Source organism: Pogonomyrmex barbatus, unplaced genomic scaffold (assembly GCF_055798465.1).
Source record: "Pogonomyrmex barbatus isolate J1 unplaced genomic scaffold, ASM5579846v1 scaffold13, whole genome shotgun sequence".
Taxonomy (NCBI): Eukaryota; Metazoa; Arthropoda; class Insecta; order Hymenoptera; family Formicidae; genus Pogonomyrmex; species Pogonomyrmex barbatus.
Genome location: NW_028297109.1, coordinates 7905994 through 7931952, shown reverse-complemented (window position 1 = coordinate 7931952; position 25959 = coordinate 7905994). Strand labels below are relative to the sequence as shown.

The 25959-nt window shown below is 29.6% G+C and overlaps 2 protein-coding genes across 5 annotated transcripts; both read left to right on the top strand.

Annotated features, from left to right (window-relative positions):
- Window positions 1-17470, top strand: LOC105433644 (uncharacterized). The gene is made up of 19 exons (XM_011649054.3): window positions 1-368; window positions 862-929; window positions 1020-1370; window positions 3700-3780; window positions 3854-3995; window positions 4401-4853; window positions 5010-5282; window positions 5347-5552; window positions 5643-8167; window positions 11519-12806; window positions 12880-13042; window positions 13246-13449; window positions 13606-13989; window positions 14112-14432; window positions 14715-14874; window positions 14957-15509; window positions 15581-16178; window positions 16424-16808; window positions 16925-17470. The coding sequence occupies exons 2-19, from the start codon at window positions 896-898 to the stop codon at window positions 17222-17224; spliced, it is 8421 nt and encodes a 2806-aa protein (XP_011647356.2). The 5' UTR covers window positions 1-368; window positions 862-895; the 3' UTR covers window positions 17225-17470.
- Window positions 17471-18686: 1216 nt separating this feature from the next.
- Window positions 18687-25824, top strand: Daao1 (D-amino acid oxidase 1). 4 transcript variants are annotated; one of them, XM_089072301.1, is made up of 7 exons: window positions 18687-18705; window positions 19203-19404; window positions 21153-21276; window positions 22143-22288; window positions 24615-24771; window positions 24911-25195; window positions 25610-25824. In XM_089072301.1, the coding sequence occupies exons 2-7, from the start codon at window positions 19217-19219 to the stop codon at window positions 25721-25723; spliced, it is 1014 nt and encodes a 337-aa protein (XP_088928427.1). In that variant the 5' UTR covers window positions 18687-18705; window positions 19203-19216; the 3' UTR covers window positions 25724-25824. The 4 variants fall into 4 exon arrangements, with proteins under 4 accessions (XP_088928427.1, XP_088928424.1, XP_088928426.1 ...); XM_089072298.1 differs by lacking the exon at window positions 18687-18705 and adding an exon at window positions 18889-19019; XM_089072300.1 differs by lacking the exon at window positions 18687-18705 and adding an exon at window positions 18913-18929.
- The last annotated feature ends 135 nt before the right edge of the window (window positions 25825-25959 follow it).

The window sequence follows — 25959 nt, the reverse complement described above, 5'->3', positions numbered from 1 at the left end:
GAGCAAGGTTACACTTGCGCATAATGCGATTTATTAATCAATGAATTAAAAATCTCGCCTCTAACGTCATATCGCATCTTGGGCAGAAATCTGATTGATGCCTTATTACTTAACCGCTATTATGCGCGTTGGTTCACCTGCTTCTATATCATCTTTTTCATCTTTTCGTGTCGTTGGCAGCCTGCATCTTGAACAATATGTCCGATGTATTTCGTACATTATACTTGTTCGATTGACGAAAATAGGAATAATAAGGACGAGAAACATTTATGTGGTGATCGTATATTCGTATTTTAATTCACGAAGTGCATTAATATTGATGTTGTTAACTAAATTATGTGTATCAGTGATTTAAATTACGAATTACGGTAAATATGTCAAACGAAAATATTATATATCTAAGAAGTTGCATGCATCTACTCATGAAATTTTTTTTCTGTTCACTTGCTGCTTGAATACTAAATATATACAAGTCCAAATATGTACAAACAAGTTTCAAATATTACATATCGAAAATTGCTTTAGCAATTTTCTCAATTCTATAACTTTTTTAAAATTATTTTTTAATAATTTATGTAAACATAAACAAATCTTTTTTTTATTTTACAGTTATTTTATTAGCAGATATTTTCATTATATAATAATAAATCCACATGAGTTAGATTCTATGAACAACATAATACATTCATATTGCTTCCTAATTGAAATATTTGCGTATTATTTTTTTATTTTTGCATGCTTTTAAATAATGTTGAATTTGTTATTATAAATATTACTTCAAGAATGTATTTTAAAAACAAAGCCTAGTGATTTTTGATTATTCTTTTAAGTCTTGTAAATTTTTGCAAATATCACTTTTAGGTAACTAAAATTTCAACAAATATTAAAACTATCAATGGCAGAAAAAGAAAGGTTACCATCTTTTTCAGGTAAGAAATATATTTATTCATTTATTGCCACCATAGATTTTTATGAAATTTAAGTTTCTAATAAAGAATTACTTTGCATAATGCTATTAGAAAAAGATGGCACTAATGTATCTCAATCAAAAGATACTTATGTTCCGGAAGAACCAACTCTGGATATTTCAATTTCCTTGTTAGACATACAAATGTCAGAAACACCAGAAAGTACTAAAGGCCAAATAAGTGATGGTGATACATCAAGATTAGAAAGTCCAAAGACAATAAAACCAGTACTGGGAAAAATCCAAGCTAAAAAACGATTAATGGCATTTGCTAATCAGTTCAAAGTATTATCTAAATCTAATGTTAAGCCAAACTTATTTCAGCATTCTACTGGAACTTTAAAAATAAAAGATAAAACTCTGCTGGATGATACAAATATAAGTAAATCAAGAAAAAAAACAGGTAATATAATACCTATTATATTTTATTATAGAATACATTTTGTAGTAAATTAATTACTTTATGGACATATAAATATTTCGATGAAACAGAAGGTATTTTCATTGGCCAAGGAATAAAATCTTAAGGATGAGAAATCTGTTGATCTGAATTCTAAATCAGTTTTCATATTTTGTGACTCGATTATAATCAAACTATCAGTTTGAGATTTATGTATAATCAAATATAATACCTGAGATAAAGTAATATGTTTTATTCTGCAATATGCTGAATTGTTACATAAATATTTCCCATGATCAATTTGTTTTAGAAAATTATGCTTTTATCTATGTTTTTTAATGAAGAAAATCGTAATTAAATCGTTATCTTGGTTGATTATTTATTATAATAAACTTGATCTTCTGTTCTCTGACTTGAATTCCATAGAAACACGCTTTATCCAAATATTTTGTATGTCAATGGATTATTTATATTGCTCTAAGCTAATGCATATTACAGGCTGCTACATATGAAATATCTAAATGTAATCATATAGTCTAACTTCTTTGATAATGAAACTATTTAATGTATATTTTGTTAAAAATATGATAACTATATTGAATATATAGTTATTTAAAATATTACATTTTTAATATATTTCAATAATTTTCTGTATAGCAGTTTTTAGTATGTACCAAGATAGATCTGATGTTGTGTAGACGTTTAAATTTACTATTAAAACTACCAATTGCTGTGTTTATATAATATTTATTAATACATATTTAACAAATTTGAAATGAGTTTTTTTTTTTTTTTTTAAGATATATGTTATCAAAACTTTTTTATCTTTGCAAGATTTTGACAATAAAGTTACAATTTAAAAACTAAGAATCTTAAGATTACGACTCAATCTTAACTGGGAATTATAATGATTACATAATATTTTTATATACATATTGTATACCAGATTTTTTATATGTTTATATTATATTTTATTTGTATAGAACATCTCATTTTAATTTATCACCTCTTTTTTATCTTTGCAAGTTAAGATTCAATGAAAAATTTATTCAGATTTAAGTTTTATAGTTTCAAGAGGGATGATAATATGATAAGATAATCATATATTTCTCTTAAGATCTTTTCCATAAAATCTAAAACTTTTGTGTAAGACATTTTTTATATTTTAGATATTTTTTATTATTAAGTTTAGGAAATATTTAACATTAAAAGGATACTTTATATAAATTTAATTATTAATTAAATATTATTAATTGAAAATAAAATTTTTAATCAAATTTTTTTTATGAAGATATGAGCATACATAGAATATCATTATGTAAAATAAAATCTTAAATTGTTTATTAAATATTGTAAAATATTGTGTTATTTAAATAAAAGGTAATATTTAAATAAACATTTTCTTTTTTATTAGGTTTTTATAATTGTTATAAGAATTTGTTTAACTTTTTTTCTAGTCGATAAAATTAATTCTTTTTGTCATGAATTAAAAGTTTTGCATATGCGTATGTACGTGCGCGCGCGCGCACGTACACAGGATCCTTCAAAAGTATGGAAACGGTCGTATATCTAAAATAAAACATTTTTGAGAAAAATGTTTCAGACAAAAGTAGAGTTTAAAAAGTTCTATTTAATAAATAGAACTTTTTAAACTCTACTTTTGTTTGAAACATTTTTCTCAAAAATGCTTTGTTTTCGAGCTATTCGATTATTATCATATTTTTTAAGGACTGTACATGCGTGCGTGCGTGCGTGCGTGCGTGCATACTTGCGTACACGTACATGTGAGCGTGTGTACATATGTATGTATGTATGTATGTGTAAAACTGAAATATAGAATTTATATATATATATATATATATATATATATATATATATATATGTATATATAAATTGTATATTTAGGTCAGTTTTATTTTACAATGCATGTGTTACATTTTTACCTGATATTATAAAGTCAGCTGAGGACAAAGATGCAATGATAAACATCAATATTTTATAGAGTCACATAATTGGATTTGAAAAATCTGAACAGATTTGTATATTATTTTCGCAGCTATCTATCGAATTCTAGACTAAATTCAGGTTTATAATTTCTTATATTTATTATTGTCAATTTTAAAATTGCAAATTCCGAAGAATGGGTAATCTCTTAAATTTTATTAATTTAAATTTTAACTAGCTCTTATAAGCTTATGTTAATATTTAGTAGAAATAAATATTTTCGAATGCTTTTTCTTATCTTAAAGGTCTATAGCTATATACAATAATTTAAAAATTGTAAAATTAATCTGTAAGGATGCTATATATATTATAATTTATAATTTTACAGAGGAAAAAATTCTAGCTATTGAAGAAATTCGAAGAGAAGAATCTAAAAGTAAAATGTTACTTGCAGAAGCTATGGCAACAGGTATTTATTTAACTATATGATTGTAATATCAGATATGTAATATTGTAATATTTAATGACAAAAATTTCTTTAGTAAGTATGGAAGATGAAAATTGTACTAGCAAGAATATATCTGGCTTATTTGAAAATACAAGATATGTGAAAGAAAAAAATAAACATGAAAGAACGAATAATGATCGTAAAAATAAATCCATAGATCAGAAATATTCAAAGAGGTAAATAAAAGATTTTTATTACAATTATTTTTTTCTCCTAATTTTTATACATAGTGTTATGATTGAGCGGTGATCCACTCGTCGTTGTCTCCGAAAATCGATTTTAGGAAGAAAAAATCGTTCTCTATCGACGGAATGTTTTCGATGGTTTTGATGATTAGTTGTTATTTGGCGTTCTTTGATTTTGACAGAGCTGCAGAGCAGCCGCGATTATTTCATTTTTCTGTTTCTGAAATTAATAAAGTTAATTCTCTCTTTGATAAACGAATTTGCTTATTTCGCGAGTGTGACACTGTGCGAGTGCTCGCCGCGAGCACGACAATATATAAACATGTTTTCTCTATCCCGATAACTATTATTCTGATAACTTTTTTTTATATATATATATATATATATATATATAAGGTATCGACATTGTGACAAAATTAACAAGGATTTACATCAAGATGTGAAAGATCGAAATGGAAATATAGAACCTTCTATACAAAAATCACCTCAGGATAGAGAAAGACATAAAAAAGATAAGAAAAAGAAAGATGATAAAGATAAACGGGATAATAATAAATCAAATGCACATCGTGACAAAAAAGAAGAGGGAAAGGGTAAAAAAGAAAAAGAAGAGGAGACAAGAGAAAAAAATGAAGGAATAAAGAATAAGAAAGAAAATATAAAAGAAAGAGGAAATGATATGTTAGAAATGAAATTAGAAAGCAAAGATAAACAGGATAAAAATAAGTGGAAAGAAAAGCTATTATTGAAATGTACTTCTTGGGCAGAAATACGAAAATCTGGTTTAACTCTTGATGATATCATTCATCTTAAAAGGCGTGACAATTCGGAACGATCTGTAAAAGTCAGGTACAATATACTTATAACAATTTTGAAAATAAAATTCTTTACAAAGTGTGCGTGTGCGTGCGCGTGAGTGTGGTGCGCGCGCGCGCGTATATAATATATATATATATAATGTGTGTGTGTGTGTGTGTGTGTGTGTGTGTGTTTTATATGTTTCAGATTAACGCAAGATTATACACGTTATCTTGAACAAATGTTAATGTTAAGTAATCACCGTCTAAAACGTCAAGCACTGCTTGTTGACGGACTTGATGGACCCAAAAAGTATCCGCCTGAATCAATTAAGTTGACAAAACGAGCAAGGGGACTTCAATTATTGTATTGTGAAAATCCACGCGTTTCTCTTTTGTTAAGTATTTCGCAACTTTTACAAATCGTCACTCCTGAACGTCGCGAGAGGATACGGGACATATGCGAAGCATCTTTACCACGGTATATTATATTTGTCCTTTATAACGAAATTTTTCTTTATCTATTCAGATTTTTGTAATTACAGGATTAATACAGAAGAAATAGTACAGCAGAAGCGTAATTGGTATCAACAAATAAATGCAATTAAATATCATAAAGATATCAAATGGCAAATGTCTATACAGTTTCCTAAATCGAAGTGGGATAGTGAAGATGAGGAAACGTCAATAATAGCAAAAAGAGAAGTTAAAAAACCAACGAACAAAACGTTACTTGCTTCCATAAATCAACGTAAGTAATTTTTAATAAGGATAATGTATATAACAAGAGTTATTTAAATCTTTGGGATAATAATAGTTCTCATTTTCTGTTTTATTGTAGAAGAAGAAAAATGTTCTACTTCTAATATAATGGACGAAAATAAATTTGATAACAATGTTAAAGACATTAAAGCAGATAAAGAGGCCAACAAAAAAATTATCGAAGATATGACAACAAATGATGAAACTTCGACATCTTCTGGAAATGAAAAATTAGCTTCAGAATATGAACAGTTTATGAAAATGGTATGCACCGCTGATATGACTAAAGAATATTCACCAAAGAAAAATCCCATTAAGTCTACTTCACACAGCTATCACGAATTTAATATAGAATCTAATTTAATTGAAGATAATACAAATATGGAAATATTGTTGAACAATAAATTTGATGAAAAAGATAAACTACAAACTTTAGAAGGATTAATCAAGAGTACAGAATGTGAGGAATCTACTCTTTCAACAGATTGTCAAATACCACTACTTAATGAGCATAATATGCAAACTGAACATATAAATAAAAATAGCGAATCTGAAGATTCCAAATCAATACCAAGTGATTGGGAAAATGTTAGAATCAAAGTAGAGAGATTGAGTGATGAGAACAGTGAATCTAAAGAAATAAAAAAGAAAAAACAAAAAAAAATGACAGTTAGCAGCGATTCATCTAATATTTCTTTAGATTCGGAAAAACATAAGAAAAAAAAGAAACGCAAACGAAAAATACTAAGTAACTCATCTTCTTCAGATTCAGATAGCACAGATAGTAGTAGCAGTAGTAGCGACTCTAGTAGTTCGGAAGAAAAAAGGAAAAAAAAACGGAAGAAAAAAAAAATTGGAAAGAAAAGAAGAAAGGCAAGACGTGTTGTACGAACGAAAAAAAAAAAGAAAAGAAAGATGAGCACTGATTCCAACAGCAGTGATTCAGATGAACACATAAGGAAGAAAAAAAGAATTAATAAGAAAATAATAGAAACCAAATCTATTATTGATGGAGATATAAATAAAATAATATCAAAGTCTACTGTGATACTTTCACCTTCAGATAGAACAAAAGTATTACATTCAGTAACTCCAGTTAGTAAGAAAGTTAAAAAAGAAACGGATGAAAACAGAGAATCTAAGCTATCAACAGAAAAAGTCACTGCTGATATGAGCGTACATAATAGTGAATGTTTAAAACAAAAAAAAGAAAGTAAAGAAAATCCTGGTGAGAACTTCATAGAACAATGGGAAATGGATTCTATGATGGCGATGCAACAAAATGACGGTGATACCTCAAGTCAGGATCATATTGGAGAATTGGAGAAAATGGATGGTTTAGAAAAGAGCAAATATAGAAGGAGAAGGAAACATAGTCGAGATAATGTTCAGCAAGACAAAGATAAATCGTCTAAAGATAATGAAGAAAAATTTCATGAGAAGAAAGTAAGATCAGATGAGGAAGTTGAAGCAGTAAGAAAGAAAAGAAAAGAGAAAGAGAAAGATGTTAGAACTAGCGCCGAATTTCTTGTAAAATGGGAAAAAGAAGGTGAGCGTATTACTCAGCAAATGATACAAAATAAAGTTAAGAATCCGAAAAAAATTGAAAAACAGAAAAAAGAAAAATGGGGAGAAACAGATTTTGATACACTGAATGTCCCATCCTTAACACAACTCGAAAAAGAGGTATACGAAAAGCAACTTCTAGCGGATGAATGGGAAGTGGATAGTTTGGAAGCAATATCGGATTTAACTATGGGCAAACGAAAAAATAGTCAGAGTTCATTGAAAAAGATAGAAAAAGAAGTTAGGTATGATAAGAAAACAGATACTTATATTGCAATAGAAAAGGAAAGTGTAAGAGAATTGAAAAAGAGACAGGAACGTTTATGTGCAATAAGAATATGGGAAGAAGAACAAGAGGAAGGTGAAAGAGAAGAAATGATGCTCTTAGAACAAAAGAATAAACGTAAAAGAGATGACTGGGATATAGAAGAAGAATCCTTTTTACATAGAAATATCGAAGAAACGGCAATTTGTAAGGTTAATGATATTGTTGAAATAGGGAAAGAGTGGACTAAAATAGATGAAGAAAAAAATATCAAAGAGGATGTAAATAAATTATTAAAACCAAGTTCTAAACGAGTTAAAAAGAGTCGTTGGGACATGGGTTCGCAATCTGAGGAACAACTACTAGATTCTAAGGATATATGGGAAGAAGAATATGCGGAATGGACTAAGATTAACAATCATGAGCAAGAACTTGAAAAGACAAAGAAAGAGTTTTGTACTACAGATTATTCAGAAAAATCAATTAAATCTAATATGATAGATTTTTATCATAAAAAGGCACAAAATAGAGAGTTATTAGAAAAATCATGGACATCGGAAGAAGTAGCAATCAGACTTGAGGAAACAAAGAAAGATGTATCAATGAAACATTTAATTTCTACAAAAACAAATGAAGAACAGCTTACATCTATTAAGAAGGAACATCAAGCTAGAAATCAATTGGAAAACATTTTTGAGTCTGATGTAAAGTTCAAGGAGAAGATTATGGAATTATATAGTCCTAGTTCTCCGGCGCTTTCTCAAAAGTCTCAGGTGAGTGTTTTTATCTATCTATATAAAAGTAACCTTGTACAGATACTGGATATCCCATAAAGATTCATTAGTGTCAAGTGTGAAATAAGCGTGTGAAACTAATGAACGATTACAAACAAACTTGTTTCTATGAATATAAAAAAAGAATTTGACCATATCAAAGGTCGAAACATTTGAGTTGTGTTGATGGAATTTTTGTAATTGTTAATATTCATTTAAATATTTAGCATGTTGTTATCTAGCTTTTGGCTCGAATAGTCTCTTCATACTCTTTATTTAAACTAAAAACTTGTAATTAAATCGCAAGTTAAAATATTGTATAATTAATAAGGATACTTACTCCGTGTGCCTTTGATCTCTGTTTTTCACGCCATATGATTTCCATCATATTAACAAATGAAAAAGCAGGAACGGGTATATAGAAATAGTAAGAGCCCCTATTGATGCTGTTCTTACGTTTTACTCTTTATGTTTTACTCTATTTGTTGTGCTACGTATACCTATCCTATCACGTTCCTATCACGTTCAATTTCATTCGGGGGCGCCAAATAATATGGCCTGCAGTGAATTTACGTTCCATCGCTGAATATCGCTATTGTTATACCTGTGGTTATACTGTGGCTAAAACGCATAAGGATTCTTCTACATTACTCGTAATCGCAAAATGTAGCAATGCAAAGATGTCGCAATCGCAAAAGAATGTAGCAAGTTGAAGTGCGATTGAACGTTCCAAGTCACACAGATACATGATTCGTCGATTCGTCACTATGTGATTGCAACCTACGTTTGCGATTATAGACTAATTATAAAGAGAGTGACTTTGAGAACGTTAGATGAAAAAAAAATTAGTTTATAACGATCTTAATATATATGATATATATTGTTGTTCATTAGTATCATTAAAACTTATTTCTATTACACAATACGAGTTTGAAAGTTGATCTCTTGACCAATCCGATTGCTGATTGATGATAGTTTACAGTTATACAAAAATAAGCCTTTTCTTGGGACCCGAATAAACAAAGTGTTTTCCGATGGATTTTTATTCGCTGAAAATCTATTTTGATCTATTTCGACTATTACTTTTTACCGAATCATAAAAATTTTAACACATTAGCATTTTAATTAAATCGAGCCGTCCCATTTTTGTATAAAAAGTATCTCAACAAAAAATTATAATAAAAACATAAGAAACTTGTTTTATACAAAAATGGGACAGACGAGCTCATTTTAGCTACACTGCTGGGTTAAAACTTTCATGAAATTTCGGTGAAATTAATAATCGTACCGTAAAAAATACAATTTATATTATAGGTAAAAGATAATACGTTGAAGTGGCGTAAATGAAATTGCTAAAGAAAATTTATTTTTTGATCACAAAAAAAATAGCAAATATGGCCAAAAACGCTAATTTTAGGAGACTGTTTACCTCAATTTTCTCGCCTGATGTCAAACCTGATCGGCCAATTTCGCTGCCGGATTTGTTTGTTTTCAGCAAATAAAAATCCATCAGAAAACACTTTGTTTATTCAGATTCCAAAGAAGTATTGATCTATGTAATCGCTGCTCCAATGATATTGTCATCTCTTGGACAAATGGGTGGTCATTTTTTGGACTCTTCTAGATATATATATTTCAAGAGCGAAAGTCTATTCTCTTGAGCTATTACCAATTACCAAATTACTCTTGCATTGAACCGCGATTTGAAACCCGATTTGACTATCTTGCAATTGCAATAAATAATTTTTTAACTGTCATCTCCAGAGATATTGATGCATTTGCTCTAAGTGTTGTCACCTCGATAAACGATTTGCTTATACTATTTTCAATTCAGACTCAGTGTAAACTATCATATCGTTAAGGAAGCATTCTGCTGAAATGTAACTTGTGTCAATGTACATTTTGAGTCTGTGTCAATGATCCAGTATATCTAGTAAAGTATCTAGTAAATAACTACAAATGCTGCGTGCTATATAATTCGTGCAATTCCAGTAAATTGATTTGATGATTTGATGAACACGAAAAATAGCACGTAGGCTTTGTAAATTCATCAGATAAACTGAAATATGTTTTAAAAATCTATCATCTATTCTTATATAATACTAAAGTCGAATAAGTGCTGACATGGTTAACTCATGAACATGGTTATTACTCAGATGAGTGCTAAATGCTTTTATTTAGGATATTAATAAAAAAAAGAAAGTCATTCGACCATTATCCTGTATAGAAATTTTATAATTTCTACTATAATATAATTCTAATAATTTATTATTACAATATTATTATATATAGTAATATTATTTTCTCTGTTATTTTCTAATTACTCCTTTTTTATTTTTTACTTATATTGATGATTACTTTACTGCATTTATTTTTACAAAGAAAACTACATTGCAATATTATTTTAATGTTACGTTATAATACTTTTGAGAGCAGATATTTCGACATTGTTTTACATAAATATATTGCAAAAGTATTTCGCAACATATTTGCGATATTACAATAAGATATGCAATAAGATATTTTGTAATATTTCTGCAATCTTTTTGTGCTATGTATAGATAATATTATGATAATTTTATTTGTATTTTATTTTTCCATTTCAAAAAAATTCTAAGATTTAAAAATAAGATTCAATTATGTTGATTCACCATATTGCTTACACGATTTGCATATACGCGGTAATATTCTATTCAAAAATTCAAAAATTAGAGAAGCTAAAAAATAGCGGATTAAATATCTTATCATTTCTAAGCACTAACATTTAATCGCCTCCACGTGGCTTCATTAATTCATAAATTTGGTAAAAAGGAAAATGGATGGAAAATGGAAAAGAAAGGCTTATACTCCCGCATTGGCTAGTGAAAAGTTTATTTATAAATATATTTTATAAAGGTATACTTTAAAATGGTAAACGGAAAGATTTTCTGTTTTCAAAAACTTGCTGCAAGCCCTAGGCAAGTATCTTGTTTGACTATTCGCCATTGGCTAAAAAAATCTACTGTGTGTTCTTATATTATAAATTACGTACATATGTGCGCGCGCACATATGTATGTGTGAGTGTGTACATGTGTGCGCTTATGTGCAAATACATGCATATGCAAAATACATATATTTAACAAAAAAAATGTCATTGTGAATGAAAAGAGTAAAATATTGAAAGTAATAATATTAATGAAAATATTATTGCGATCCTCTTATTGATAATTCTAATATAGTGCGCATCTTGAAGTAATATATCCTGTTATTCTTTAGATGTTATTCTTTATAGAATTTATTCTTAATTTCTGTATTATATTATTGAGATGTATTTCTTATTTAAATATAAGTATTTTTCTTTTACTTTCTAGGATATAGAAGTATCTAATGACAGTAACGGTTCTAATCTTTTGAATCTTGATGAGAAAAGAGAGAAAAAAATATTAATTACAGCAGATAAACTATCAATTCCTATGTCTGATATATCTTTACAATTAACAAAATTACATGATATTAAGTATGGATCAAAAACTGAAAAAATAGGAGAAATTTTAAATAAAGTACAATTAGAAGATAAAGATTCTACCCATGATTTTGATCTTAAAAAAGCTGATAATTTGTTTGATGACTTATCAATGAATGAATTGTGTCCAAAGACAAAGATACAAAGCTCAGAACATATGGATATTTTCGCAGAATGTGGAACACAGAATGTAAGCATTAGACAACATACTATGAGTACCAATGTAAGCTCGAGGAAACATACAAAAGGTGATGAAGCGAATGAAGGAAAGAATGCTCTTAAACTCATTCCTAAACAACTCTTGATTCGTCGTACTAATGAACAAGTAAAACCGAAACGTATTTTAGAAGCACCATTACAGAATCCTGCTCAGCATGCAGCAGCCTTGTTAACAATACAAAAGAAGCTATTAGAATCACATGCATTAAAAAACGATATTAGAGAATTGCCGAATGCAGAGCAAACAGAGCAGTTGAGACATGACATAATAAATAATAGCGAAATTAATACGCCATTAGACACTGAATTTGATATGGTTTCCAAATCGTCGGAAACAGCGATAAGACGATCCAAATCCCCAGTATCAGAGAAAGCAATTTTTATTCGTTCTGAATTATCTGAGAACTATGATAAAGAAAGCAAAAACAGTGTAAAGAAAAATAGTCAAAACAAGAGTAGTCGAAATCTAAATGATACTAATTTTCAATTAGGTCTATTATCTCCTGTCCACAGAAGGAAAAGTCCTAACAAGAAAGAAAGTGAAAAACAATATTCATATAACAAAGATAAGAACGAAACAAAGTCCGATGATATAGAAAAGCCTGATGCAAAGGATTCAAGAAGTTATAAAGCAGATTTTGTAAATAAGAGAAAATTGAGCCCTTTAGGACGTGAAAGAAGAAGAAGAAGCAAGAGTCCACATGTTTCGTGGGAGAGCGAAAGTGGAAGTCCTGGTCCTGGCAGTTGGAGTAGAAGTCATAGTAGAAGTCCAAAGAAGAAGGACGAAGCTACTACTAGTACGCGAGATAGAGATAAGAAAAAGGAAAAATATGATAATGAGCGATCAAGTAGATCGTGGATGGATGAAAAAAGAGAGAGATATGCGCGGTCTCCAATATGTTCTACTTACAATGAAGGTAAAAAAATTATAACAATTTACTCTATATAAAGTATTCTACTCGATTTTATTAAATATTAATTTATTTACAGATAACTTTAGAAAACATGGTACTGTATCTTCTAAGAGCAATCGTGATGATTGGAATAGAAAAAGACATATGGATAGAGATTATGAAAAAGATACTAGATCTTACGATTCAATAGAGATTTTAAGGGATAGAACAATGGAATCTGAAAAATATAGGCACAACAGGTATTGTCATAAAATGTTTATTTGAATATTATATGTAAGAGGATGAATTTTTTTATGTATTACTTTATTTACACTAATTGCTTACTTAAAGTTAATGATCTGACATATAGAGTATTAAATTATTCTAGATATTATATTATTTCTTTTATGTTACAATGTAAACATTGGATTATAACATTGAATATATAACAAATATTGTTTAGATTTCATACGGAAGAATTGAATCATACGTTCTGGCAATATGAAAACAGCAATATCTTACGAGATAGTAACGAATCTATGGATTCTTATGCTATTGGACAAGATTTGCCTCTTGAATATGACGATCGAGTGTATTATAGAGAAAGAAGTCTAGAAAGGGATATGATACAATTTTCACCTAAATCATTATTAAAATATAGAAGAAGGTATAAATCTTATGAACTTCTATCTATTAAATTTAAAACTTAATTTAACTTTAAAATATTGTAAAATTTTTATTCAATGATTTCAATATCTGTTAAAGGTATAGTTTTTACTTAAAACAGTCGAAGCATTTAACATTTTTCATTTAACTGAAATAGATCTAATATAAAAAAAGAACGGCAATGGGAGAAAGACAAAGATTCTTTAGAATTGGATCGTCATAGATATCCAGAACATAGATTACGAAATCGGACACCACCGCGATCAAGGTATTCACCTATGCGTCAAGCTCCAGAACGATTTCGACGAAAATCTAGATCACGCTCGAGATCTTGGTCGCCGTTAAGATCCCGAACGCGATCTAGATCGAGGTCGGAATCGCGTTCCAGATCGATGTTAAAATCAAAACCAATAATGAGATCACAATCGAGATCAAGAAGCAGATCTCCATTGGATACGAAATCAAGAGAGAAATCAATTTCTATGTTGAAATTAAGAAGCCCAGAACATGGGTTTAGAATAACTGAATTGCAATCTTCCAGGTAGAATTTTATTTAGTTTGCATAAATAGTATAATAGTAGTATATCATTCGTCTAAATATAAATTTAATAGTAAATTTATAAAAATAAATTTATAAAAAATAAAAATAAATTTTGAATATAGATCTTCACCTGGAATGGACAGACTGAATGAAATAGGAAGAGAAAGGAAAAACGAAGATGAAAATAAAAAATTTAGCACTTGTGGCGAAAGGGGCAGACGTATAGAGACTATTGTTCAGTCAGGAGTTACATCGGCAACAAGCATCCTAAATTCAGAAATGGATATTAATAGCAATATGGATACAACTGTTGCAAACTTCCAATATGCAAATGAAATAGAGGATGGAAATGAATATTATTATTCAGAAAATAATCTTACTTATCCCCCTTGTATGGATGAGTCATCTACAAGTTCCCCAAAACGGTTATCTCTTGATGATAGGTAAGGATTGTGCTAAATTCTTTCAAACTCATTTTTATATATATTATTTCAAGAAAGCTTAATTTATTATCTTATTTATTATTCTGTTTGTATAAAAATATGTTTTTGAAATGTGTTACAATCATCTTGCTTGCGTGCATGCGTGCGTGTATATGTTTGTACACACACACACACACACACACACAAAATTAAAATGAAATTATTAGGTGCTTAAAATTCTATCTCGCCAAATATTTGTTATTACGTTATATCGTTGATTGTTTAATAATATATTCTTTACAGATTAGAATTAGAACTAGGTATTAAGAAGCATGGAAAGGATTCTACTGATATAATTGCAGAATATACTACTAATTTCAATCCTAATATTGTCGCATATCCATCTTCTCCTTCACAACAGCAACAACAGATGATATATAGACAGCAACCTACAGTTGTACAAGTATTTGTCATTTTGGAATATAATGTTTTTTATTATTTATAGAAACATAATTTACATTATATCATTCTCTGTGTTTTTTAAGGTTGGTAATGTCTTACAAGTAGTCCCTGCCGATTTCAATGGTGCGCAATTGATGCATCGAGAAGTACCTGCTGCAATAGTAACTCCGCCCGTACGATCTGGATCCAGTCAAGTAGTTCGGGTAGGTAACGTTCTTCAAGTAGTACCTACATCGTTAGATTGGAGTAACAACGGCAATGACGGCAGCAACGGTGACGATGGTAGTAGTGGTAATAATAGTAGTAATAGTGGTGGCAACGGCAGCGGTAGCGGTGGCGGCAGCAGCAACAATGGTCAGTCATCATCAACTACAGATCAGTTAAATGGAATTTTATATTCTTCAACAGTCCCAGCAACTTCGCCTTCGACGTCTTCGATTTCTATGTCTGTACCCATTCCCGTCCCAGTTCCATTACCAGTACCACCTACCTTATCCGCAACGAGTACTCTCGCTCCTATCACGACTATATCACCTGCTGCTCCACTGCCATTGTCATTGCCAGTACCTGTTCCTGTGCCAATTCCAATCCCGTCCATAACCACAGCGTTTTCGAGGAACGAGATTCAGCCACAAAGTATGTATATCCTGTTGCTCTTGCCATGTGAAGAATTTATGACTTAATAAATAAATATTTTCACATTGCAGAAATAGTTCAACCTGTGTATAATTACGAAGCTATACTTGAAACACGCCGTAAGGAACGAGAAGAGCGTAAACGATTACGTGAGTTACGCAGAAAAGAGAAAGAACGTAGGAGAATAGAACGGGTTAATCGACGAGCTCTACGATTATTGGAAAAAAACAAAATATCCCGACAAACAAGTGGGCTTTTGTTAGATCACTACAAGGATTCAGTTATGGATCCATCAGTTTTGAAAGCATTGAAAGAGGGTGAAGAAGTTGAAACTGGATCTCCATTAATTAATTCCATAAAAAAGGAAGAGGCAATGTCTATTAAAGAAGATGATGAAGATGTCGCTGTGGATGAAGAAGAAGATGATGATGAAGACGAGATTGAGGCTGAAGCAGAAGATGATGAAGAAGAAGAAGAAGAAGCAGAAGATGAAGATGAAGATGAAGATGATGATGATGAAAAACAGTTACAAATTAATCAACGGATTGAAGTTGACGAAATAGCAACCATTGATATAAATAAGGATCACACAGAAATCAAAACTAAGAAAGATTGGCCGAAATCACCATTTCTACCATTAAAAAGCATTTTAGTTATACCAGGATTTAGGTTTGTCTATTATTAATTTAAATATTATTTCTATATAAGAGTTTTCTATATTAAAATTTTTCATAGAATTGATAGTTATTAAGAATTTTTAGCAAATCATAATAATTTTATAATCTTATTTAAAAAGATTTGCAAAAATTATTTTATTATTTTATTATTTTATTATTTTATTCTATTAAAATCCAATATGCTATATTCATCTTGTATCATACATTATGAATGGACAAATGGATGATTCTTTTTAGAAAAGACGAGATTTCCAATGGCAATTTGGATGACTTGTTCAATACGGATGATGATACTAAGGATGATAGCAACAAAGATGAAGAAATAAATGAGACTAATGAATTCAATAAAGATGCGGGATCTGCCAAATCTGGTAAATTAAACTTAACAAAATTGAAAATAACGAAAAATAAAAAATCAGTTCAGTTCGCTGATGGTGTAAAACCTGGCGAAGGGACTAGTCCTAGCGGAGGTGAAGGTGACATGCCTTCACCTCCTCCTCCTAAAGCGATAGTTTTTCGTGAAGGATTCAAAGACTTAAGAAGGGACAAATTTTACAACTCTCGAAAAAGTAGAAAACATGATAAGAGAGCAAGACCACCAAAAGCAAAAAAGAAAGTCAAGGTATATGATTATTATTTTTTCATCTCATTTAGAAAGGCTATTAAAAAAGAAAAAAAAACTCAAATTGAAGAAATATTTTTCAGCTATATTTAAAATGTTTTTTTACACTTTTGTAGGTAAAGATAATCAAGTTGAAGAAACCACGTATTACTCCATTGACAGCTATGATGATGGATGATTCTGATGAAATGGATGATCGTTCGCCACCCCCGCCGCCTCCCGGTTCTCCACCACCACCTCATCTCTGGCCTACTTATCTCTCAATCTATAATACAACCGTTCGAGCAGTCGAACAACCACAAACTGTAACTACTATCTTAACACCTGTCCAAACTCCTCCACCGCCGACTCCGTTGCCTCTTCTAATTCCGCCTCCTCCATTAAATTATACCATCCAACCTTGCAGTAAATCCTAAATTAACGCTAGCACAGTTTTTGTAAATCTTTTAGAGCAAGCAATTTTTTTCTTATAAAAGTAAAGATAATAAAATATCTGTGCACTGTAAATCATATTGACTATAAGAGTGAAGTAAAAACTGTATATTAATTTTTAGTTTAGATTTCAATAATGATAAAGTTACAAGGATAAAGGCTGTCAAGAATATGTATCAATAATTAATGTTGTAAATATTCTCGCAATATAATCTTTTCCGACCAAGAAATCATGATTTTAATATAATAAATCTTGGCCCATTGCGTCCGTGACTTTAATAATAACTTCAGATTGATAATTTATTTCCTATATTTTCAATATCAAGAATCAATGAATATACAGAATGTTTCTGAATTAACAGTAAAAAGGTGATTTTTTTTTTTTTTTTTTTAACAAAAAATGCATCTCTTTGAAGGACAAGATTCATTCTACTTTTTTTCAAACTTTTATTGACTTATTGCAATTATCTTGAATTATGACAGAAGCTAGAAAACGGAAAATTTTGCAAAACATATTAAAAATATTTTTTGATAAAATGTTTGCAATCGATAAAACAAATCGATGTTTGTAAAATATCTTCTGTTGCTTCGATAATCAATAAATAATTATATCTGGAATTGTTCTTGTTTAAGTATAATATATTTCTAGATATATAATTATTGATTGACAAGGAAAAGAATTTTCACATATTTTACAAATCTGTTTTGTCAATTGCAAACCGGATTATTTTATCGAAAAATATTTCTATTTAATGTAATTTGCAAGACTTCTCATCAGCTTTTTTCGTTTCTAATTCAAAATTCATAATTCAAAATGATTGCAATTATATTATTTTCATATTATTTTTTTATATTTTAATGTCTTTATAATTCGAATCTATTTATTTGATTATATTCAAAATAGTTAAAAAAATAAACCCTTTTTTCAATAACTTTTTGTTATTATATAATCAATACATCTTTAAGCTGGAATCATATTAAGTATAATATTTTGCATGGTTAATTTGTATATTACTGTAAATATATGATAAATACTAGACACTTTTGTATATTCGCCGCGGTATGCAAACATCTATATTTTGATACAAAGCATTATTTCGTATTATTATCTCACTCTCTTGCATGCATCAATCAAAAATTTTAAATTATCATGTAATCAAGTAGACAGTATGTTAAAACAAACATGTAAGTATTATATTCGAGCTATAGATGGCACTAAAAAGAAGTAAAAAGAAAGCCAATTAGATAATTGTCATCATTGTAAAATTTTATTAAAAACAATATGGATATATATTGATATTGTTAAATTGATAAGGTTTTCTTTTGCTGCGTATTATCATGCAATTGATCTATTATAATTGCTAACTTCGTTGTGATAATTAATCAAGCAGGATTATCTATCGAGCAATATAGGAAAGCACAAAAATCATGCACCGTGTGACTCCAACTTTAGGCTAAAACTTAAGTAAATTGACCATAAGGAAGAGTTTTATTTATATCACGTTTCCGATAATTCTCAATATGATTGGCCGCTTCATTGTTAAAGTATTACTGCTTAGATTTTCCTACGTCTCATTGGTTTCACACTATTTTTCTTGTATTAAAAGCAATCATTATTATCAGCTTGTGATATATATATATATATATATATATATATATATATAGAAAAACATAAGCGGTACTTTATCAGTAAGTGAGTCAGTCAATTAAGTTGAGAATCATCGAGGACGTAAAATTATTAAAACTACATTTTAATTGCACAATTTATTTCTTACTTAAGTACTTTTACTGTTTATGTTTTTTTTTATCATTAATCTATTTCAATAATATATAACCTTCCTTAAGATTTCGATAGTTGTAAAAGAAAAGCTGACGTGACAGTTTTTATTAGGTTTTGTCTTTGATAGTCAGATGGTATTATGATTTACATTTTGATTTGAAATTATTTTTATTACGTTACAGTGTAAAATAGCAAAATGAAAATAGTTATTGTTGGCGGTGGAGTTGTTGGATTAACAACAGCTAGATTTATACAAATGGGATACTTTCGTAATGCTGATATAACGGTCTTGGCCTCGGATTTTGATGATATTGTCAGTCACGTTGCTGCAGGAATTTTCAGAGTTGGTGCTTCATTTTGCGGTCCAAGTGAGACGATGACAAGGTATACATAAAAAAAAAAAAAAAGGCAAACGACTATAAAAACAATTACAAAGAATCAAAAGCCAAGTTGAAACGTTTATGTAAAATGATAATGTTAATATTAACATTTCAACTTGGCTTCCTATTCTTCTAAACATTATTATTTGTCATTCAATTAATGTTTACATATTTTTATAAAAATCATGAAATAAAAAAATACTAAAATTAATTAATTAGTTGAAAAGAATTTGAAATCGAATTGAAATATTCATATAATAAAATGGTAACGTTTATATATTTTTATACTCATCTAAATCCATAATTTTATTATTATTTTAATTTTATTAATTCCATCATTAATTTAGAGTTTCATTTGTACGCAGCATATATCAGGTCCATTTGGGATATCATTTATATCTCTTTCGACAATTGATAATTTTCATGTAACTTTTATATTTAAACCTGCAAGAGGAAGAAATGTTGAAATAAATAAATATATTTTTTTCATGAAAAGAAATGAAAAAATTATAAAATTTATCAATTAAATATACGATTATAAAAACAGTTACAAAGAATCTAAAGCCAAGTTGAAATGTTTATATAAATGATAATGTTAATTATTAACATTTCAACTTCCTATTCTTCCGAACTTGGTCATTCAATAAATAATTAATTAATTTTAGCATTTTTTCTCCACTAGTTAAATAATGCTAGCTGTTTTATATTATAAAAATATGTATATGAATATAAATCCAGATAACATCAAATATAAATGTTCATGTAATAAAATAGTAACATTTATATATTTTTGTACTAATCTAAAGCCATAATTTTATTAATCTCATCATTAATTTAGAGTTTCATTTGTACACACATATTAGATCCATTTAAGGTATCATTTATGTCTCTTTTGAATATTGATAACTTTCATGTAACTTTATATATATATATATATATATATATATATATATATATATATATATATGCTGATAAATCTTTTTTTCATAAAAAGAAATGAAAGAATTATAAAATTTATTCGACTATAAAAATTGTTCTAGAGAATCGAAAGTCAAGTTGAATGTAAAACATTTAGGGAAAATTTTTATTACATATACAGGAAGATAACTTAAATAAATACTAACCTTATTTTTAATAACCTCCACATTTCCTGTCACACATAAATCACTTATTTCACGTAATACAAGAACAAGAACAATAAGCCGATAATTGTTCATGTTACATTACATCATATCATTTATCATCATTTTTCATTTCGAAACAAACTATCACCAACTGTCAAACTCGCCGCGAAACTCAACGAGACGTCGACCGCCAATCGGACGCGCGGAGAAAGAGCAAGTACGCCATCTCGCTCACTTTTTCTTTTTCTGTTCGGTTGGTCACTCGTCTAGACTCTTTTTTCAGCGCCTCTCATGACAGAAATTGCAATTGTACAAAGGCGACGATGTCGACGACGACGTTTCTTAAAGTAAAAATTTCCAAATCGGACTTTGCGTAACAATATCTCTGCTTATAGGACACGTGAAAAAAAATAAAAGTATTTTTATTATGTGAGTCAAACTCAAGCTATCGATCAAGCCAACTTAGAACTTGATCGGTTTAGCCCTTATTGAGATCCAATAATTTCGGATGCTCGCATCTCGCCAATTCGCGTAAAGTCTCACGATAGTGTTCTTTTAACTTGATACCCAAGACACTACCGTGTCTCCTGATGTATACATGAATACATACAATGTATTTATTTTTTAGAAAATGGGTAAAAGATTCTTATGAATTTTATGACGCTCTACGAAAAACAGATGATGCTTCTTATGCTGGAGTAACTGATATTTCTGGATATATATTTGCTAATTCATCTCGAAATGTTGTTAAGGTGAGATTGATTGTAGATTAATGTCAGTCCACAATGGTGATTTAAGCTTTAGAAGTAAGAAAGTGACCAATCATAATCGAATATGAAATTTCCTTTTATATTTGGGAGGATGGAAAGGATTTTTCTGTCCATCTCGTTATGTGATACTTGAGCGCCCGACTCTTGTCTTGTTTATACTGTTGATTATTTTACGTATATCTTTTTTGTTGTTCCATTCTCTTGTAAAGTTAGTTTCAAGTGGTTGAGTTCTGTCTGTAAATGTTCTTTGTCAGAGATGGTGAGTGCTCTATGTACAAGTAAGTTGATTGCTGATTGCTGATTGCTTTTATACTGAATGGTGGTGTGATTCCGCATGCAAATATCTATCTATCTGTGTGCTTTCTATATATCTGAATATGGCCTAAGGTATTGTCAACTTTCTTAGGGCCTCTTTCACCAATTAAATCTTTGATTAAATTAGCTAACGTCAACAACCGCAGGGATGCCAACCGTAATTCAATGCACAGAAAATAATGTGTGTTCTCTAACCTAATATTCTCTTCGTGTTGTAATTATCTTGGTAGGTAAATGAAAAAATTGTAAGTAATATCCGATAATTAATGTAAATAAAAATTATTAAACAATCATTTGCTTAAATAAAAATTTTAACACATCTATAATAAACAGTTCAGTTTTCAGTTGTTGGCAATCATGATGATCAAGTTAACCGTCGGTTAGCTTAATCGAAGATTGGTGAAAGAGGCCTTTAGTACATTTAGGAAAGGGGGTTATAGAGGAACACTTGCGTGGGTTTCCTTGTTGGTTAATAATTATTAATTAGATTTATTATTGACTTGTTTCTGACTAGATAATTACTATTTAATTAGAATCATTGGCTCGAAGGCATCGTACCTGTGTATAGAAACGCAACTGAAGAAGAATTTGAATTAATTGAGGGCAATTGGAAGTATGGGTCGTATTTGTCAACCCTTCTGACACAAGGAAATTTGTATGTTCCATGGATTAAATATCGGTAAATATATGAAATAATTATATATAATCACATTATAACCAATATAGGCACTCCGCGAAAAAAATGCATGGTCACACAAATTTGTTCGCACAAAGAATATTTTTACTTGGATTAATGAAATGACACAAACTGATAAAAATTTGTAGAAGTGAAAAACTGAATTCAATAAACATTGAATATAAATATACAGAGTATAACAAAAAGGTTGGGACATTTTGAAAATATGAGTTTTATCAAATTCTTCGGAGCACTTTATTAAAGTAAGTTCCCTTGCCTCTCACGAGCGCACGCGCGCACGCGCGCGTGTGTGTGTGTACGTGCTGTGTGTGCCCGAAATATTTGGAATTCCAAACAGCGATCGATGATTCGACTAGCCAAGGCAAGATCGGCCCGTGATCAAGTCGGTTAAGACAACGTTTTATAGTAAATGCTCGAATTGTATACCATTTACGATCTGACAATGAGCTTTTCGGTCATAAAAGCTGGATACTTTCATTCCTAATCAATGTTTTCCGAATCAATGAGTGCAGCTTCTTCAATCCTTAATCCTTTGACAAAATATCTCTAGATTTTTTTATTTTATTGCAAACGTTCTGCTTTTAAAGTGAGTAATTATACAGTTTAGACTTCTCACTTCAAATATGAATAAAATTAGGCTCATTCGATGCGTTTTTGCATAAAACGAAAGAATACGGCAGAAATAAGCGTCGCTCTGCCCCGCGAAGCGAGAGATTGATCGTTAAAGTTGACGATTATTTAGGTTAAGAAATCTGTCATACCGATGAAATGTATCGACATGGACGCATACCACATGCGCATGCATTTCAGTCGCTTCGTGCAATATTAGAGCGGTTTTTTAAATTTTTGTGAAATTGCATAATTATAAATTTTGTTTTAAAACAAGGTCTATAATTATTCGATTCCTCATAAAGTGAATTTTCACAAAGGTTTTGCGAAATCCTCTCTATCGTAAAATCTTTGTGGAAACTCACTTTATGTGGAAAGTCATAAACCCGTGGAATTAAACAATTGCAGATCTCGTTTTGCCCCTTAGCATGGGGAGAGGGAAGAGTGGATTTCGCAAAACCCTTGTGGAAACTCACTTTATGTGGAAAGTCGTAAGCCCATGTGGAATCGAATAATTATAGATCTCATTTTAAAACAAAATTTATAATTATGTAATTTCACAAAAATTTAAAAAAACCGCTTTAATATTGCGCGGAGTAACTGAGACGCATGCGCATGTGGTCACAGCGCATGCCCACATCGATACATTTCGTCGATATGACAGGTTTCCTAACCTTAAATAACGCAAACTTCAACGATTAATATCTCGATTCGCGAAGTAGAGCGACGTCTTTTTTGCCAGATTCTTTCGTTTTATGCAAAAACGCATTGAATGAGCCCAATTTTATCCATATTTCAGGTGAGGAGTCTAAATTATATAATTATCTTAGTGTCCACAAAAAATAATCAAGCGTTGATAAATTAAGAGAACGAGGTGTCTACTCAATTTCTGTTCTTCCAATCCATTGATTAGAAAATTTTGCATCTAAAAAATTTTTATTAAGAATTATGTAAGAATGACGCATGATATATATCAAAATAATTTTTAAAAAGGTTATTTAAACAAATTATTTACAAACAACTTATTTTGATATTTTTTGCCAATAATCTTTTTATACCTATGACAAATATGTCGTAATTAGTTTTTCTCCATCGCTGCTAGATTAGCTATGGAAATTAAATAACTTAAATAAATTGAACAACAAATGAATTAAATAATTGAATTAATTAATTGATAAATAAACAAACAGATAAATAATAAATAACAATAAAAAAACAATCAAAAATTAGATAGATTTCTAACTATAATTTAGTCTCACTTATTTATTTATTTATTTATTTATTTATCCATTTATTTAATTCATTTATAAATTAATTAATTTTATTTCATTTATTTATTAATTAATATGAAAAAATAGAATAAAATTTTGATCAAGAGAATATACAAAAAGCGCGAGAGGTCTCATTGCATGTTATGCTTCCGCGTACTCCGGCTGGGCACAATCTGATCGATCAACTTTATCATTAATAACTTGGTAAATAATGTCTGAGCCAAATTGGAAAAGAAACTTTTAATTTAAAATTCCTCTTTTACCTCCTCGAAATATTAATTAAGAATTATGGGACACCCTGTACAAGAGATTTCATCAATCTCACGAAAAAGACCAGCATAGTCGTTTTCAAGTTTCCTTCTGCTATGACATATATAATATAATTACAAATAAGAAAGCTATGACAATTATATTATCCGCTTTCTTAGATTGCTGTCAGAGGGAATTACATTCAAAAAAGGAAAAGTGAATTCTTTCAAAGAACTTATTGACGATTACGATATCATAATAAATTGCACAGGACTTGGAGCACGTGAATTATGCGACGACAAACGTCTTGTTTCTCTGCGTGGTCAAGTGCTTAAAGTATAAAATCATGTTTTACTTAGATATTAAATTTTGTTCATTTATGCAATCTTTCTTTTAATTTTTTATGTTAATAAAGTGTATGTATGGATGTGTGTTTATTTGTAATATAATATAAAATTAAGTGTCCTCTGTATAGGTAAAGGCACCGTGGATCAAAACTTTCTTTTATGGCGAGTTGGATACTTACATCATACCAGGCTTTAACAATGTGGTTACTTTAGGTGGATCAAGAAACTTCGATTCCGAAAATCTAAAATTATGTCCACATGAATCTGTAGCGATTCGCGAAAGATGTGAGATGCTAGTCCCATCTTTGAAAAGTGCAAAACTCATACGACAAGAAGTCGGTTTGCGACCACATCGAGAAGGTGGTGTCAGAGTCGGAGAAGGGAATCGAATTAGTGAACGTTCCAATACTATGGTTGGTTACAACATTAAAATGAAATATAAATATATTTGAAGTTTGATAAAAGTGAGATAGAAAGTTAGTGCAGCCCAATACAAGAACAGAAAACAAACTTTTTACCAACATAAAACACGGCTGCCATTCTTACCACTATTTACATTCGCATCACTTTTTCGAGCCATTTTGTACATTTATTTTAGCAATCTATATTATAGACGAGTTTTTTTAATTCATTGGTTGATTAATCGCATAATGCAAAAATGTTGCTTTTATAGAACAAAGTTGTGTATAATGATTTATTAATTGATGAGTTAAAAACTCGCTTTATATAGAAGTCTGTGTTCTCTATGTTGGAGAAAAAAAAGATGAATGGAGAACGTTCAACTAAAAAGAATAGATCTTATAATTCAATATCTTCTGTCATTATAGATTATACATAATTATGGACATGGTGGTTATGGAATTTGTATGGCACCTGGCACTGCTATAACAGCTGTGGATGCAACCATCAAACTTTACAAATCTACTAGTTCTAAAATATAAATTACTGTAAATTATGTAAATTATACATCTATGGTAAATGTTTAAGTTTTTCGTCCTCCCCTCCAAATCTCCTAAATAATTATCTATTTTTTTTATATAAATTGCATTTAATTTTTAATTTACCTTTCAAAAAAAATGACGCATACACACACACACACACACACACATACACACACTAAATTACGTTTATTTTAAAGTAGAATATTATACAATGTGTGTATATGTATGTGCAAATT